General features: G+C 39.2%; 1 protein-coding gene across 7 annotated transcripts in view; it reads right to left on the bottom strand.

Annotated features, from left to right (window-relative positions):
- EPB41L5 (erythrocyte membrane protein band 4.1 like 5) overlaps nucleotides 1-19,200 on the bottom strand; it is a 61,247-nt gene that overhangs the window by 35,763 nt on the left and 6,284 nt on the right. For all 7 annotated transcript variants that reach the window (XR_008235842.1, XM_052791082.1, XM_052791084.1 and 4 more), the window contains exons 3-10: nucleotides 13,653-13,757; nucleotides 8,174-8,216; nucleotides 6,968-7,046; nucleotides 4,411-4,455; nucleotides 4,037-4,089; nucleotides 1,281-1,401; nucleotides 783-870; nucleotides 61-149 (exon numbers count right to left, since the gene is read on the bottom strand). Coding sequence is in view for 6 of the 7 variants with exons in the window: in XM_052791082.1 (XP_052647042.1) it covers nucleotides 61-149; nucleotides 783-870; nucleotides 1,281-1,401; nucleotides 4,037-4,089; nucleotides 4,411-4,455; nucleotides 6,968-7,046; nucleotides 8,174-8,216; nucleotides 13,653-13,757 (623 nt within the window). In the remaining variant the exon portion in view is untranslated. The remainder of the gene's footprint in view (nucleotides 1-60; nucleotides 150-782; nucleotides 871-1,280; nucleotides 1,402-4,036; nucleotides 4,090-4,410; nucleotides 4,456-6,967; nucleotides 7,047-8,173; nucleotides 8,217-13,652; nucleotides 13,758-19,200) is intronic.

Below are 19,200 nucleotides of genomic sequence, written 5' to 3'. Positions count from 1 at the left end.
CAAAAGAAACAAAAGAATAAAAACCTAAATTGTATTTAAACATACAATCGGAGAGCTTACCAGAAAAATAAACCAATCTTTGTGTCTCCTTCAAAGACAAGAACTCCTGTAGGTGTTAGTCCCAGGCTGTAATCATTGCCGTCTCTTGCCTAATTGCCACAAAATAAAAGGTTACGTTCATTTTGGTGTTTGACCCTTTATCTAAATTACTCCGGTGACTAATGTAGCTTATTTGCCCAGCGTTACAATTAAACACATATCTTCTTATTTTATACAACAAAACTCTCATGTTTCAATGACCTTATGCAATGGATTTTTCTAGTTTGCAACCCTTCAGTAAGGCTGACTAAAGTGGAAAATTAAAGTTTCTTGATTTGTCTGTGCAATAAGGACCTCCTTGTGCAGTTCTCTGCACTTCCTTCTCCACAGGAGATCTATTTTTACTTGTAGTCCTTCAGCTGGTAGCTGACTGGACCCCAGCCAATTTTACTTTAATTACTATGATTTTCACATAGCTCTTAGTCTAAATACAAACTGTAGTACATATTGCCACACCAATCATATATTTAACACAGAGCAGATATGCTTGGACTAAAGTTATACCTTCTAGAAATGTATACTATAAAGTGGAATGTCGATGCAAAGCAGGATCAGTTGTTACACAGTTTAGATGAGTACAATATTCCTTTTTTTCCCCACTCTCAAAGCAAAACCAGTGTTGAAATGCTGGACAAAGCTAACATTATCATTTCCAAAGGTCACCATGCTGTGGTTAAACATACCTTGACTATGTGCATGTCTACACCATACATTTCCAGCCACTTAGCTTTGTTTAAGTAGTTAGTTTCAGCCTGTGCTGGTGTTTGCCCCCTGAAATAAATTTTTTTGCTGTTAGGAAGATGCCTGAAAAAGCACAGAAAGGAAAAACTGGTATATAAAGAAAAACGAAAAGAAATTCCTCAAAGTTTGTGAAAAAACTAAACACTGCTGACACTTGTTCACTTTCATGAACATCAAGGTCACTTTTGTAAGTTTTAACCTGAAACTGCTGCTCCAAAAGCTATTGCATTTCAAGATTCTGTACCTCATCATTTTACCCAGACCTTTGAAAAGCTTCACTTTTCACATTATATCGTCTTACAAAATATGACAGAACCATATCAGAATTATGTTTCTGAACAAGACCACAGAAGAAGTGTCAGCAGCATCTTTTTAATACATTCTCTTCACAGAAAAATCAGTGCAAACGGTTGGTTAGCATGCACTGGAAGATCTAGTACCTGCATTCCTTCCACTTCTCAAAAATGGCTAGTTCCATCTCTTCAGTCTGAGTGGGAACAAACCTGAACTCAGACACCAGTTCAGGGACATGTTCAGCAGGATCATAGTCTCCAAGTTCAGCTACAAAAGAACAGCATTGTCAATGTTCCCAATAAACACAGTGGATATCAACAGGAACTTTTGCACACTTTTCTAGTTAATCTAAAATACTAGATTTCTTTTTTTTTTGACAGGGAAATTATGGATGCTGAACAAATGGTCGTGTTGTCTGCACAAAAGCTTTGCATTAATTTTTAAAAAGTGCTATTGATATATTCCTTAACAAGCTCCCTATAAATGGAAGTTATCAACATCCTTGAAACTCACCTTTTTTCTTGCAGAAAGTTTTCAACATTTTTATTACTGAAGTCTCTACTGAGATGACAGCCGACTAAAGTTACAATGGAATTTTGCCTTAAATTATTAAAACAAAATCTCTTGAGATTTGTAAAAAGCAAAACCAGTTCTGACACTTTTCATAAGACTATTTGTTCATTCTAAAAATCAGTTTCTGGTTTTATGACTATAAATCCCCCTGTCCTGCTAAATTACTCTGTGTCAGGGCACAATCATGCAGCTGATATTTGTCGCTCACCTTTTCATCTAAGAACATAATAAATGCTGTACTGGGTCAGTCAAATGGCTCATCTAGTCCACTGCTGCATGCTCAACAGGGGCAATAAGAGATGCTATTTAGAGAGCATACTGGAACATACTAGTCAATGGGTGTGCCACATCAAAAGAACAACCTCCTTTTTTCTACAGATGGTAACAAGTCCAGTTTTTAAAGACTGATGTATGCCTAAAATGCTGAAACTCAGTTAGAAACCTTTATAAAAATGTCCTGATTTTCAGAGTCACTAAGCATTTGCTCCTCCCACTGATTTCAAGTTGCTTCTTAATGTTCAGCTCATATCCAAAAAATAAGGAATAATTATATAACTTGGACCAGGCCAATAATTGTTCTGTCTGAAAAAAAGAAACTACAGAAGTTTGTGTAGGAAAAAAATAGTGACATCACTGGGAAGACCTGGAAAAGTCAAATAAATACACATAGTATTCCACAGGTACCAAAACTACATGCAATCTAAAAACCTGTTTCTTGGATTTCTGAATACTGCAGGAATAATAATAGTCTTTTCACCCCCTCCTTTTTCTTTTTAATGCTGACTGAGGAAGTCTGTAGTTCTACAATAATTTACTCCCACTAAAACGCCTGCCTCTGTTGAAAGGAATGCTGTCAAAGCCAGCTTAGGTTCCAGCTGATTTAAATAAAAGTACACAGCTGTCAGACAGTAAGATTAAAGCCCTGCTACGGGCCTCATTGTAGAGAGAGGAAAGAAAAGACCAGCACAAAAAGCAATGGATATATGGCCTAATTAGATCACTTTGTTTTTCCAAAAACTTATTCACTGAACCCGTATCTTAAGGCTCTAACAATGCTAATATTTTTAACTATGGAATGTATTCTAACTGTTTTCCTTCCACACGAAAGAGCAGGTTAAAAAGGCAGGTACCTTTACAGTTTAACCCCAAGTCTCTATACCTACACATGGTCAGGGCCATTAGCAGTTCCTGCCTGAAGAACAAAATGTGTTTTGGAAAGTATCTGTAAGAGAAAGAATTTCAGCGACTTAGTCCTGTTACCTAACTCCTGCAAAGTACAACAGTGCATTGGTTTATAAGATGAATGTTGTGTAAAGAATTTGTGCAGCACAAATGCATGGCACACCTCCAAACTCCCTCTTCATCAGAGGACTGTACAACAGCTTTACAGCAGAGGTTCTGCAATTTTTTTAGACTCATAAACTGGGTTGAGTAAGGCCATTATAGCTATATCCTCCAATAAGGACCTAAAAGCCTACTCTAGCAGACATTTCTAAAACTTCAAGCCTCCCCGCTTTCTCTTGTGAGTTCCCCTGCTTGAAACCACAGCAAACTTCACATTCGTTAAGATCACACCCTCATCCAAACAACAGAAGACATTGGCCATGAAAATCAGTGATGTACAACCTATACATGCAACTGAAGGTCAGACCACAGCTCTCACAAGAGCCATGGACGCTGGAGTCTCAGCTGGAATCAGAAGTTAAAGACAACTCATTAATAAGAGTCTCAAATGACTCGAGCAAAGTGCTGTATAGCTTAGAAAAAATATAGTATGTCACCTCTTTTCGCTGAAGAAGGATCTGAAATACCAAGAAGTGCAGTTCAACCATAAATGCTCAAGTACAAGCATGAGACATGGGGCACTAACATGTTTCCACAAATAAGCTGAAGTCAAAAGCTGGTGGTTTTTATATGCAGGACTTTTCAAGTGAGTACAGGACCAAAATAATTTTGTACCTGATTTGTACCACGAATAAAACACATGGCAGAAACTATATGATGAAAAAAAAGTGAACTCTGTTACTACATCAAAGCAATTCAGGAAGACTGCAGACCTCGTATCTTGTGTGAAAGTGGACAGGTTTGCACACAAGCACCTGAGAAAAGTTTAGGGCAAAGCTGTGTTCTGTTTCTTGAGGAATTGAGTGATTTTCAATATACACTTTCAGCAAAATTACAATAAAAAAAGAGCTATGTTTCACACTGGATGGCTAACATCTGGGCAGAACCTATTTTCTGGATATAACAAGGACAGACTAAAAGAGGTAATAAGAGTCCACACAAGCTGTTCATGCAAATTCATCCTTCCCTGCTCGTACCCACTCACCTTGCATGTTATAAGCTGCCAACTGGACGGCTGTGTCAAAAGGGCATTCCAATCTGCCATAAGAGAAATGCATTGTTAAAACCATAGCTGACACTACTTAGCAGACAACTCATACCCGACAGCGAGAAACTCAACTTGTTTGGGATAAGAAAGTGAAAAAGGATTAGTAGATTTTCAGCAAATTAACAAGAGATAAGCACTACATTATTTAAACATTCCTCTGATGCTATTCATGCATAGAAAAGTAGTATTTTAGAAAAAAAAACACATTACATTACTTAGTAAAACTTATTAATTATCCAAATATAAGTTTAATAAATCCTATGCTAAACACACTGTAATTGTTTAAAAGGCTGTTTATCTGGAATACTTACTTTCCACTAAGAATATCCAGTTTCAGCTGCAGAACAAATAAATACCTGTAGGATTAAATAAGAAATAAAAGTCATTGATTAATAGTTCTAATATGTCACTCAGCCAGCAGGAGGAAGTTCGAGCCTGACAAATAAAAATGTTTTCTACTCTTCACATAGGTTTTCAAGACCGAAGAAACTGTGTTGTGATTTTTCAAGGCTTTAACAGTTGGGTTTGTATGCTTCGCACACATTTCAAATGAAGTAAACCCAAAACTAGAAGTTGCCACAAGCTGAACTAGTATTGCATGGTAAAAGAAATAGGATACCTAAGTAAGTCTCACTTTTTTCTCTTCTGATCCTACTTGGGCAAAGAACAACTTGCAGCTTTCACATTTTCTTCATTATCCATAGACATATCGATGTCATAAGAGAATGAATATTTTAAAGTCTCTCAAAAATAAACGTTCCTGGATTGCTTAGTTAAAATCTAACACAGAAAGCTGACTGCAAAGTGACAAAAAAAAGTAAACAGTAGGCTGCAGCCTTTTCAACTTGTTTACTCTTCAGAGCCAGCTTTCCTTCACTGCCTTGCTTATTCAGTACTCTTCTTGCTTAGAAATTAGGCAAATATTGAATACAAAGCTCGTATCCCTTTGGTGTGCAACACCAAACCTTCCGATCCAATACCCACAAAGAGTAGCCCTCTTGCTCCATTATGGTACACAGAAATAGTCTCATCAACTAAAATGCTGCCATCCACAATGGTATCCAGTTTGAATTCTACTACAGATGAACAGAAGCCTTAGGCACAAAGCCAAAGACAATGCCTCTGTTTCAACATGTGCCTATGTCTCCTCATACTCACATACATAGACACGAAACAGATGCAGGCATTTTTCCTACAGGTCCCTTGGAAATCCAAATACTTTGCCAAACCATTTATTATCCAAAGCCTTTTGAACACTGGCCCCTACATGGGGAATAAATTTGTTTGGTACTGAGCCTAGGTATCAAAAGAATGTGCACAGGCCTCCACTGTATAGTGGGTGTGATCAGTCCGTGCTTATCAGTCACATAACACTTGCAAACAATTCAAGCATACTTCCCATGCCTAGGCATTGTTACATGACCTCTGACTGGTGGCATCTGATGGGAAGCTGGCAGAAAACGTGAGCGAGCCGCACCTGTGGAAGCTGAGAAGTGGCTCCAGCTGGGTGTCCTGCTGCACAAAGAAAAGGTGGAACCCTCAGAAAGCCCCTGCTAGTGACACCTATAACCTACAGCAGAGCTCCCCTTGCCACTGCTTCTTCAAGGCATAAAATTGTCTCAAGACAGAAGAAAGACTTGCTGCTCTCCTCTTCTGGGGGATTAGCTAAGCAGACAGACAGGGTTTAAAAGCCCTCAGGTTTTGCCCTACTAAAACCTGTATAGCAAGGTCTGACTGGCAGAACTCAGTCAGGATGGATGAAAATGTTTTATAGTGGTAGATACAGATGTAGGTCTGAGTCTTCTCTATAGTTACTATTTTTAAAGACAGTTAAAAGTTTATTCAGGAACATGAATGGGGAGGTAAAACACTCTTCCCAGATCGGCAGGAAAGCATTAAAGAAGAGTAGTTATAACATTATGGTACTACATGTAAGTATGAAGCTGTACAGGGTACATATGGCTGTAAGGGGTAATACTACTATAATCTTCCTGGTAGCACTCCTAGGGATTTGGCTAAAGCGCAGACCGAAGATCCACACAGACATAAACCTGAACAACCAACAAATATACTTCACACTCTTACAAATGGCTGAGGGTACGAAGCATCTACAGCTATCAAGAAAACATAACAACTTTGTTTTCTCTCCAAAATGGATCATCAGCAGTGGTGACAAGGCAAAGAAACGTCCCCTTTTACAACAGACTTATACTATTGACAGATGGTAGGTTGTGCTCTCGTTCAAAGCACCCCAAGTATGCCTCAGTCCAGCATGAAATGCAGCATTATGAACGGATCTGTGAAATGCTTTAATCAAGAGAAACTGCTGCTCACCTGATACTACAATTCTACACATATAGTATTGTTAACTCACATCTCAACATGGTAGTAAAATACTATTTTCCCTTTCTATAAGCTCTGAAAAGACCACAGAAGTAATGAAACGTTAACTGAACTTATTTTTGCCAAAGAGAAGCTCTAACTTGCAATTCAACACTTTTCTACCTAAAGAGACAGTATGACTACATACAGTTGAAACTAAATGCAGATTAAGAAGAGTACAGAAAGAGGAATTATGTCTGTTCTCTTCAGTAAAAACCTCTGTCCATTGTGTATAAGCTACTCAGATCAGTTGCCAGAACTGCCTAATAAAAAATAGTGCATCAAGTAATATAGTAAATATACAGATCTCTATATTAGAGCTCATTTATTTAATGAGAGCTACATTAGAAACATTTACAAAAAGCCAAGTAAGCAAGCAGCTCTAAGGAATTCTCCAAAACATCATACAACTTTTTAAATAAATACCACAAAACCATTTTCCTGGCCTTATTTGGATACCTCTCTCTCACACAAAATCCTTCTTACCTTGTTAGCTCTTCACGTAGATTGTTGGGCTCTGATGAGTAAAACTTTACACGAAAATGCAGACAATACGGTGGGCCAACTGCAAAGCAGAATTCATTCAAGACAGCGGTAACAGTTACTGGGTGAGACATCTTATTTTTTTATTACACAGAATCCCATCGCAAAACTTGACTGAAACTGGCTCTATCCTACCACAAGGTCTAAAGGCAGGAATTCCTTTGTGACACAGAAATGCATTAAAAACATCAGGGTGAAAGGATACCTAAATATACACACAAAATAGTTTTACATGTTACAAGTCAATCCAACAGTCATATCACATTAAGTTGATTTGTGCTGCCAAGAGCACACGAATCTAGGTTAATCCCTATATTTAAGGACTCTATCCATCACCAAGAAAGCTGTGCATCTTGGCTTTGCAGTTGACCAAACCCCCAGGCACTCTGTTGGTCTCTGTAACGCCTTCCCAGGGCTCTGGGAAATACCCACTGCTGGCAACTCAGGCCCCTTTATTCCACAGAAGTTTAGACATATTTTAGGGGCATTTAACAGACCCTTCTGTGGAAGAATCATCTTTTCTGGAAACCAAAGAGTTAATTCAGCAAAGGATGGATTAACAGTTCTCTAAAAATGTGCAGCACTCTGCTGATTCTTGCATCTGACAGGAGGAATTTTCTCTCTCTCGGTGCTTCCAAAACCTCTGTTCTATTAACACAGCACCACAAATCCCTGAAGACTTCCCACAGCAGAGAGCAAGGAAGCTGCTAAGCAAAAATCAGCTGACGTCACAGCTTACCCAAGCATGCACCACTGAAACGACCAGGCCACACTAAACGCCTGTGCAGCAGGTAAGGACTTGGTAGACCAAACACAGATTCGGGCACTCAGAACTGCCCCAAGGGATAGAGGCTCCAAGACAAGTTTTCCTATAGTCAGGATAACAATCTATAAAACTAAAGCATCTTCAGCTGTCTCCATTTAAACTATAATTAATGAGCCTCTAACATGTTTAATTAAGGACATTAGACTAAAGTAATATGAGCTACAGAGGGAAGAGGCCATTAAACAATCAGCAGCACCATGCCAGGTTTCTGTCACCGGGTCCTGTCACTCCTCACAGGACACTGCCCCCCACCACCCATTTCAACTGTCTGTGCCTGCTGTATGTTCAATGAGATCCAAAGAGAAAACAAAAAGGACACTTACTTTTAACTTGCTTTTTAATGCTTTTGGTGTTGTCCAACCAATGCTGAAAAATAAATTACTTTCATTGAATTATCAATAAAGAAATCTCACAGAAAGAACAAAAAAGGTAAAAAAAACCCCTATTCATTAGTGAAGACCATCTTGGAATAACAAGTAGTTCATTAAAACAATCTAATCCAAATCCTTCACAATTCACAGTTCTCAGTGCTCATCAAAGATCCTTTCACTCTAAGTTTGTAATGCAAAATATCAGTTTCGAACAACAGAAACATGCTGTAGTAACTTATTTAAAGGCAATCTTCAAGAAAGCATTATCTACTTTAAAAAAAATGTACTGACAGAGCACTTTAATTACTAAAATTTTCATCCTGTCCAAACAAACAAACACTTAATTCACACATTAGTAGGTCAGCCAGTGACTATGTGCCAGAGAGGCATAAATCATAGCTGGAGACTGTGGCACTCAGCTGTTTGTGATGTCCACTTGGGGTGGAAGGGGAGAGACAAAATAAATATTGTTGGCTTTCAGGCATTTTCTTTAGATGACTCAAGCGTAGTAACAGCAGAGGGTCAGCTCTACTTAATTCTCCAAAATTTATTCATATCTGAAATTTTAGCAATTGTCACATGGGAGGACAGAAGTTACTGCCTCACCTACTAATTCTAATTATAAGCATTAGTATAACAATATAAGCTAAATATACTTGACACGCAGCCAAAATAAAGGCTTCACTTGCACTGCATACAACAGCACGTGAAAATTAAGCTCTAGATGTCAGGTTGAGAGAAACATCTACACGTATATGCTATGCTCCCTAAAATAATTGCATATACTCCCACTGCTGAAGAGTTTATACCAGAAATTAAAGATAAAGCTGGAAAGCTAACGTACACCTAGCGGTAGAGACCTACTTCCAAGTGTTGTGCATAGTGAACAGCTCCCTCCTTCAAAGCAGGTGACTCAGTTAAACAGTAAACACAGCACCCCATTCAACATAATTGCATTGACTCAACAGCCAGAGCAAACTACCTAGCACACCACGGCCTGCATGGTTCACAACGACCAGGTAACACCACCTCATTTGATCAATCCCAAATGTCACCTTGCAACTAATGCAGATGAATTATATACTTAGCAACACTCCTTTCGTTAAACTATGTGCCATAAAGTTCACAGTGGGCCCCACAGAGGACCAAAAAGCAACAGGGGTATGAGAAAGAACCGGTATTTTCAGGTTGCAATGCCAAGTGCAAACACATTTCTGTCTTCAGAGCAGCCCTGCCTTCTGCAGAGAATGTGTAAAGTCAGCCTGTAATACATCCACGATATGCAGCGATTGATATATTAGCTGCAGATCCGCACAACTGAACCGTCTACTGCTGCTGTACACACAGCTGAAAATGCTCTCATTACCTATTAAAACAAAGTAGCTACAGAAATCTATTTGAAATGTATCTAATATATTTTTAAAATAAAGCAGGAAGCTTAAAGAATGAAGCAAATATTTACGTCAACTTTGCTTACACTACCAGCAAAATGGAGTTGAGTAATTTTTTTGTTTGTTTCTTTAAGAAAATGTTATAATCTCTTTTCCTATTCCATAAACTCACTTGCTCTAAGAGACAACTTACTCATTCCTTCCTGCACCATATAAATATACAAACTGCCCACTTGGAGGCTTGCAGGTGATTTAGATACAGGAATGGCAGAGAGCCATTTCTAGGCTACAGGACTGGCTGTGCATGCCTGTTTCATCTCCCTCCTGTTTTTTCTCATCTCCTCCACATTCCGTGGCAAGGCAACTGAGAGGCCCACGACAGGCACTGATAGCGTTTTACCCTGCTCGGCTCTTACCACCGCTGCCTACGGGAGCTCCGTCTGAATGGTAAGGGTCTGTGTGAAAGAAGGGAAACAACCGCTTTTAAACGGAGGGGTAAAAAAAACACAAAAAAACCCCAAAACCCCAAACCCAACACATGCATGGACACACACAGATGTCAGGAAACTTAAGATTTATTTCAAGTGATTAAAATGGAATTCTAGTGGACCTGGCAAAAAGTTTACATTCTGATGCGAGTTTGCTCAGCACAGTCTACTGCTGAAATCCAGAGATAAAAGTTTGCTAAACAAAAAGCAGCATGAACAACAGACTGCATAGAGTACTGGAAGTCCTTAGTAAAACAGTTTGCTGCTTCAGAAATTTTAAAAACAAAACAAAACACACACACACACAAAAAACCCCAACCCAGCAACATTTTAAGAAGGTAGGGTAAACAAGGGGTTTTTTAGTAAGATGGAGAGGCCAAAACTGGTCCCATGCTTTATGGAATTAATGGGTGCATACTTAGTACAATCCTACACAAATAATTTTCAGCATTAAGCACTGCATTAGATAAAACTGCCAGAATAACAAACCAATGTGTTGTACAATTCCATTAGGAAGAGTAAGTATTTGATGCTTGCAACCTGTACATTAGAATTAGGAATTTGCCACCTGTTAAATGTTTGATGCCTTGTTACTAGAAACATCTCTCCAGCATTGCTACAGTAAAAGCCAAGTAGCCCAACAAGTTAACAATCTTCATCTTTTGTGTCACTGGACACGCTGTACTGTTCATTGTCAGCCTGAATCAATGTTACTCAAATTAACAATAGCCTGTTCCCTTGGCTGCCAGACCAAGTCTGGTATATGGTGGACGATCTTGCAAATAACTCCTTTTGCCATCTCCTGCCTCTTACTTGGGGTTGGCGGGGGAATCTATTCCTAACCACCAGACTGGCAATGAACACAGAAATCATACGAAAACGACAATTCTTTCACTTCACTAATTGTTTCAAGAACTTCTTTAAAGAAGCTAGTGTTTGAATCCTAAAATCCAAAATGTCAGGAAGTGTTTGTATTACCTGGGTTCCCCCCACGCCCCAGTACATCATAAACTCAAACACCTAACTACTAATCACTTCAGCAGCTCCAAAGAAGAAAAAAAGCTATCCTTCAGTTGTTCAAAATGAATCTATTGAAATTTGTATTTAAAACACTTCTATTTAAAACAAGCAGAGAATTTCTCAATTTTTTATTTAACTATATGTTGCTAGTTTGCCTGTGGTTTTATATCATCAGGTGCAACTAGCTAGTAAGGCAACATACTTAAATTGGGTAGCAGAAAGATTATCTCCTTCAGAGCCAGCGGACAATTCTGTCCACAGTAAGGGACTGGATTCTTATACTGTTTATTTAACAGGTCTCCTGAATAATCTTTGACAAGTCACTTGACTAGTCTCTGTCTGTTTCCAGCTGCAGATTGGGTTTCTGCTAGAATATGCCAGCTCCGCTTTGCAAGAACAGCTGCCATCACAACAGTTCTTCATTTCTTAAAGCAATTATCTCTGGCTGTTGTGTTCAGCTCTTCTGGCAAAATGCAATCTTTTCTGCTTCGTTATACAGAGTGTATCATTAAAGTCCAGTTTAAACAGATTGTTATCTCTACTCTGCCTCTTTTCAGTCGCACATAGTTAAGAAAAGGAAGCAAACCAAGTTCGAAATTGCTTGTACCTGGTAGATTGTGCAGTATCAAATACTCAATCAGGGGCTGTCTGGACTGGAAGTAACAATTTGCTGGACAAAAGCAAGCCGCGAGCCATTGCTGAGGCAGAAAAGATTAACTCTTATTTCCCCATTTCAAGATGAAATTATGTAATATGCTAACAGAACAGTAAGAGATACCATACAGATAGTTTCACCAGTTACAACTAAGCCACTGTGAACTCTTATGAGATCCTAGAGGCACACAGAAATACTTCAGAAGACACATGGCAGAAATTGAGTTAGGATACCTAAAATGTACAGATTATTTTTTCCCTGAAGCAAAAAGATAAATGCAATGGAGCTATTCACTATCAATACTCAACATCCTAGACTGTACATGCTTAACACAGCTAACATGATCTTTATAAATACTAAATGGTATGCAATGTGCTGTTTTCTAGTTTCTGTTGGTAGGAGGTATGCATGGTTCTGAATGACATCCCTCTGTTATAGTGTAATGGTCTTTTTCTCCTTAGTCTTAAATGTCTCTGTTCTGCAAGGGGTTTAAGACCACTTTCACTACTGGTAACTGCAGCCCAGCAGCAGCTAATCCCGCTAGCCATGAAGTTTGCTTCAGATGCTGAACACAAATTATTTTCCCTGAAGAGAATATTCTCTACAATTACAAGCTAAGCATAAAACTCGATCACAATAATTTTAAAAGAACTCATCAGGTTGTAAGTGTCCTTTGGGGTGGGTAACACTGTGTCCAAAGCTGTCATCTTCCTTCAAAGGTTCAGGCTTGGGGAGTTTTTTGCCATTGTACAAAGCTGTAACAATTGAGATGTCACCTTCAAAGTGTTCTGGACATAGACCCTCACAGAAGTAAAGCAATATATGTCATTGCCTCCATTTTGTATGCAGACCTCGAACAATTCAGGTATTTAGCTCAGCAGCAACTGTCTGTGCTTCCACTCTGCCATCCTAATCATGAAATAATTCCGAAGTGGACTTGAAACACAGAAACAATTAGGTCATACATCTAACAAATAAGATTGACATACACAGTATGAAAACTCAGATCTCATTCTACCTGGGGGTGTTGGGATAAATGAATACAGGTTTAAGTTACAGGGATGCAGGGCACAGACAAAAATCCACTCCTTGCCCAACGCCCCACTTAACTTGCAGCTATCCTTTGGGGCAGGATTAAGCACTTGGCCATAAGAAGTACCCATATAAAACTGCACAGCCTGCAAGTGAAAGAACTATGGTTGCTTCTGACAAACAACGCTCTGCTTCTGTTTTCAAAAGCAGTCACATTTCTACAAACACACAACAAACATCACAAACAAACTCAGGGTTGCAAGAATCCTCTACTCAAACTGTCTGGTACATACAAACATGCCTATATCCTCCCCAAAATTTCTAGTTACAGGTGTGAATCACAACTGATTTGAGCAAACCAAAGGTATACCCCTCTTACCAAGATTATTTCCCAAGCAGACATTACCAACATGACTTTTGCTCATGAGAAAATTGATGGCATTGGCAAAGGAAAACCTTCTCCTCTCTGTAGAACAATGAAGGGCCAAGGACACACTCTAGTTGTGCCCCTTCCTCTCTGCATCAGCAGCATCAAGAATTTCTACATGACACACCACGCTCTGGGGTCCTACTGGACCAGCCTGCCTAATGACAACAGAAGGTGTGACAAGAACAAGTGAAAGACAAGAAAGGAAGAGACAACAGCATTGTAATATGTTACAGTGCTCAAGGTAGAATTAAACTTGGGATCACTTAAACTAACACACCACAGAGCTTCTGCACAAAATTTAACTCAAAAAAGGCAGCTTTCTTACAGCATTTTTGTCAATGTTAGGATCTAAATTTAGACTGTTGCTTTAAAAACAAAACCAAAACCAAAACAAAAAACCACTGCTGCTACTCACCGCCACTTGTGCGGAATCCATGAACCTTAATCCAAAGTAGTCGCTTTCTATAAGGTCCAGATGATACATGATCTGTTCAAACAGGAGCTGGCCTTTGGCTTTTTTCTGAAAATATAAACGATTTAGTACTTAGCAAGTAGATTTATTGTAGCATCAACCTTCTTCTAGGCATACTTTATATTGTAATTCCAAAAGTGAGAAAATCCCAAAATTAAGCTTCTGAACATATAATGCGGAAATTCTTTTTTTCTCTCATATTTTTTGATGGCTCTTTTTCTTGAAGGCAGATGTACACCCTACAAGAAACACACATAATATTCTTAAAGGACTTGCATAATTTCCTTTTTTGGAAAATGTCAACATTGACTTGCACAACGCAGAGTGTTAAAAAAATCATTTTACCATTGTCCCTTTTAGGCCTTCCTTACTCACCGAAATTCTATTGAAGTGGAAATATAGCTAGTACAATTGCAATAACTAATGCACTGGAAAATTTTCAGAGCAAAGTACAGCAAATTGCTTACGAATTTACTACTGTTTGATATCTAGGCAATTCACCAGTTTTGAAGCAGGTAGCAAAGCATATTGAATTAGGATGTAGCATTCCATTAGGAATTGCTTTTAACAACTGCCAGGAAGCAGTCTGAGGCAAGCAAATTTAACAAATAGTACTCAGATAACACTTCTACAAAAGTCAGTTCATGAAACTCACTTGTAGGTACAAAAAGCCACCACGTATGCTCATACATAATTTATGAAAAAAACTTAGCTCTGGCCTCAAGTAAACATCATTTTTACAGTGATGATCTAAAAAATTAAACAGTTGTTTTTAAAGAGAAGGCAGTAAAGAGCACTGAGCAGTTTCTACACCAACATACATTTTTCATGCTATGAACTCCTTTATAGTAATACACTGAAAGAAAAGCTTAACAGTAATACCTGAGATGCCTAAATGTAATAAAAATACATTAATAAATTAGTAGGTCAGATTACAAGTCACGGTGTTGAAAAGAAATATTTTTAAATGCAAAGAAATGCAGAAAGATTTCTGCTTACTCTGCAAGCAGTTTAAGGATTTCTCTATTTCCATAATGCTATCACCTTGCAATCTTTTATCTTAATATTTATACATTCACAACTTGAGAAATGGGCTAACTTTCTAAGCATATTTTTTAGTAAGCTACTAATTAGCAGATTTAGTCCACCTCTCAAAACTCTGGGCCAGCCAGAATTCTTATTCTCAGAAATAATCTGGTTTAATCACCAAGTAACAGCGATGTAAGTAAAGCAGCATGCATAATTTTTGCCACCTTCCTCTACCCCGATCTTCAAATATTTTATATTCAACTTTGCAATCATAATCATTGGTTTACTCGATACATTAGTTAAATCCAACATGACATTTCACAGCTCAAAGCAGAATCTCAGAAAAGTCTGTAAACTGAACCTGCCTAAGAACGTTCTCCCACAGCTATTTATTTCCAAGTATTAGGGGAGGTAGGGGGAATGGAAGGCAATTAGACCAGCAGGCAACTTCATGTACACAACAGCATCTACAAAATTGTTGTATAATGAAAATGCTGAGACGTAGTCCTCACCAAACTCGTTCAAGGCAAGTTTTTTCTGTTGACTTCAAGAAAAAGTACTTCTCAGGCAATAGCAGATTTATTGAACACCAGCAAGACTCTCATAACAGAGGCCTTAAGGCAAATCGCCTACAAATAAGCCCACACATTTCTTCCACTATTTGAGTCTGCAGCCTCTCTCTCGAAAGAGCAAGGCGTTGAACTGTGGATATTTTCCCTCCGCACAGAATATCTTCTGCTTAAACAGTAAGATATACTAATACAAGTGAAATCAATTCAGCATTTGCAACAGCAAAACTAGAAAAATATTTTATTTTGCATGAAGCTTTCTGCAGATCGTCTAAAACTACAGGAAAATCTCCCCTTACTGAGCCGAACATTTTAGATCCTTCTCAATTCCTCAGTAAATCATCTTTTAAAACTGTAATTAACCAGTTAGCCAAATTCCCTCCTAGGGACAGGCAATGGAGCACTTTAACTCAAGCCTGCAATTACTACACATACTATCTCAGACTACCAACAACTAAAACTGTATTATGTATTATTGTTCAAAATTCTGCAGCGTCAAATTAGTTTCAGAGCGTGTTCGCCATTTTGGTAATCCCAGCAAAGGACTCAAAGATTAAGTGGACCCAGAATGACTAATGTGGGAGAAAGTCCCTGAAGAATAGTACTGGAGTGGCTGTGGAAAGATTTGCAGGGCTACCGGTTGTTTTCTGACTTAAATCACCAGGGCTGTCAACATGGAATTAATTATGCAGTACTTTCCATATGGCTTAAACCATCAGTGGCTGTATTTGGTGCGAGTCAGCAAAAGTTTCACACATGCTTTAATGTTAAATTCAAATTCTTTCTTAAAGCCTTACTAAAGTCCTTCCTCCTTATATTTAAACAAACGGCAACCAAAAATACTATTGCTTTGTAACTGGTCAATTTTTATGAATCAAAATTAATTTCTTTGTATTCAATAAAACTGTGATCTCAAGTGTTTTCGAAAGACATAGCAAAGATACACTTTTATTACATTTGCTGGTGAAAAATTACCCTAACTTTCTAATGGCAACATTTGATTTAAATGACATTTTTATCCTGCTGCTACCCCATACTTTGGTGGGTTTTTTTTCCTCCCCCCTTTCTTTTCCTTGCAGCAGAGCTCAGGTTACTCTCAAAGGACAAATACTTTCGAGTTGCTTAATGGTTACCGATGAACTATCAAAGACTCCACTCACAAGCAGCCCAGCCAGTGGCTGGTCTTCGCTTCAGGGCACCAATTAAACTCCTCACGGGTTTGTAATTTTGTAAAACCCGACTACTTGATTTACACAGTTTGCAACACTCCGTAGGAAGCAACAGCAAACATCTCACAGCAGGAGAGTCAACAACTGAACTGGGAAACGTAAATAAAATATATCATTTATATGGGGCAGGTCATCTAGTGGTTTTGCCCCACTTTGGAATGAGATAAAAAAATCTTTTGATCGCTTTGGCATGAATCGTGTGGAGGGATGCTCCCAACTATGTGCTAATGACATCTCACGCTGCTCTTAATAACTGCAATTGCTGGCTGAGTAGGTGTTAGAAAGGCTGGACTTAACCCCGGTAGCTCAGCAGCAAGGCTGGGTAAAGGCAACTCCGGTGTTCACCTCGGCAGGCTGGTCTGTCCCTTCACTGCCGGGATAAGGGGATTCGGAGACATTCACCTTGGCTCAGGCATCTCACTCACTGCCTAAAACTAGAGGCGGCATTTATACCCCCTTGTCGTGGTCTCAGAGGTAAAGTTTTTTTCACGGGCACGCATTCGAGAGCATAAGCCAGCAACCCCACAACTCCAGCAGCTCCATAGCTTGCCTGTCTGACGTAAAAGCCTTTTTCAGGACTCGCAGCAGCCAGTACAGACCAGCACTGATGAAGCAACACGGTCTTACAACAGCTGGGGATGAGACCCTTGTGCTGGGCAGGCACCAGCTGAATGGCTCACTTTTTAAGGTTTTAATCAGGTTTTTAATCACTGCGAAGTACTTCAAACTTCCAAAACTTGAAAAAAATAAAACCAAAAAGCCCACCTAATGAATTACTAACTAAAATGCTCATCAGAAAAGGATTTTTCTCCTATTTTTTTTCTTTGTAAAGAAAAGGAGGTCCCTGTATAAGATGAACTCTGAAAAAAAGAGATGAATAGGCTCTACATTTGTGGGACTTACTATCTCTTGTGTCTTTGCAGCTGTACTTTTCTGTCGGAAGATTTCTTCCAATGATTATGTTAATATTGCTTATTAACAATAACTAACAGTAGCTATTGCCTTCGGTAGTTACTGAAGGGCAAAACCCTTCCTTCCTGTTTTTTTGTCAGCTCATTAGGAGGGTTACCATTCATATTCATACCAGTTTCCTCAGAAAGATCCCATTCACCCCCCAGAGAAGCTAGGGACCCCTATTCAGGATTTACAGCTACCCAGTTGGTAGGATGTCACCTACGCACGTTTGCAGACCATGGCAGCACGGGAGCAGCAGCAGAGCCTGTCCATTTCTTAGGAAGTTAATCCCCCTTCTCCCAAACGATACATTTCGAAAAAATAAGCCATGAGAGCTCCAACAGTGAGCTTTAAAGGAAAAAGATTTCCTCTCAATATCATGAAAACAGTATCTACAGTTAACCCCATTAAGGTTTGCTGGAGAATTGCAGGGTTAAAACCCCTTATCTTTACAAAGGCAGTGTTAGAAGTACACTTCATTCGTATCACCCTGATCTTCTTACAGCTTTAAGTACTGACCTACAAATGCGAGTTGCTCCTGTCTTCAAACTCCAAGCACCAATCTTTCAAATAACTTTTCCAAACTCCCCACTCAATTTTCTCCTTCATCTAAAGGTGCCAATGGCAGCAAAACACCAGTTCTGCTTCTCTCTCTGGTTTATCGCCAGCCTTTGACAACATGCACCACATGTTCTTCTACTGAGTAAAAAGCCCTGCAAGTCTGGAAGGCTGTGGAGAATAATTACTACCTCCAAAGACAGAGCTTATCAATTCTTCTGTTTACCCCATCTCTCCCAAATATAGGAAGAGAAGCATTTGGGGTTAAACATTTTGTTGTTATTCTCTGGAGAAAGAAAAAGTCATGTCCCCAAAATCTTTTATAAAGAATTGATTTCAATACCCATACTGTACATTTATTAGAATACTACATAGAAAGATTTCAATGGACTGTGCTCAGGCTTATTGACCCCACGCATAACATGATAATGATTGAAAACATTCATACGTGTCAGTTTGTTTTGTCAGAAGTCTCTCATTTTGCTCTCCCAGGAAGTTTGTATCTTCTGGTTACACATCTGATTTAATCCATTTCTGAGTCTATTTCCTAACATTCTTTCTGACACAGAATATATCCAAACTGCTTGTCCAGCATTAAGGTTTAGAGATTAAATACCTCCCCTGAGTATTTTCTCCAACGCTGCAGTTTTATTTGGTGTTCCACCTGCAGGTTTCTCAGGAGCAGTCTGGTATGAGCGTATGAGAGTCTCAGTCTTTGACTGAGCTCTTTACAGGGGCAGTTCAGCGGGAAAGCAGGGCTTCAGACAAAATTTGCTGTTACGCTGCGAGTTAGGAATGCTAAACCTTCAGGCAACTAAACCAGCCTGCAGCACCATCCCCAGAAACACTGCGGGCCAAACAAATTACTCTGATAGCAGCCGCAGCTCGCTTCCAGCTGCTCCCTTCCTCCCCTTCTAACCGTGCCAGGGCATCGTGCATCGCAGCAAGCCTGAAATGCTCACCTGCCCAGCACGACTGGACTCCCAGCACGACTCAGTACAGGCATTCTGCTGCTGCTCAGAACTCCTGGAACGACTCAGCGTGTACTATATACGTCTTGCGTTCAATCTCAATATGCATTTAAACCTGGCACCCCAGGAAGCACTGGATCAACCTGCACTACGGCTTGGGCCCCCTTCCACCACACAGACA

The sequence above is a fragment of the Harpia harpyja genome, chromosome 7 (genome assembly GCF_026419915.1).
Source record: "Harpia harpyja isolate bHarHar1 chromosome 7, bHarHar1 primary haplotype, whole genome shotgun sequence".
Classification (NCBI taxonomy): Eukaryota; Metazoa; Chordata; class Aves; order Accipitriformes; family Accipitridae; genus Harpia; species Harpia harpyja.
This window is presented reverse-complemented; position numbering and strand designations above follow the sequence as displayed.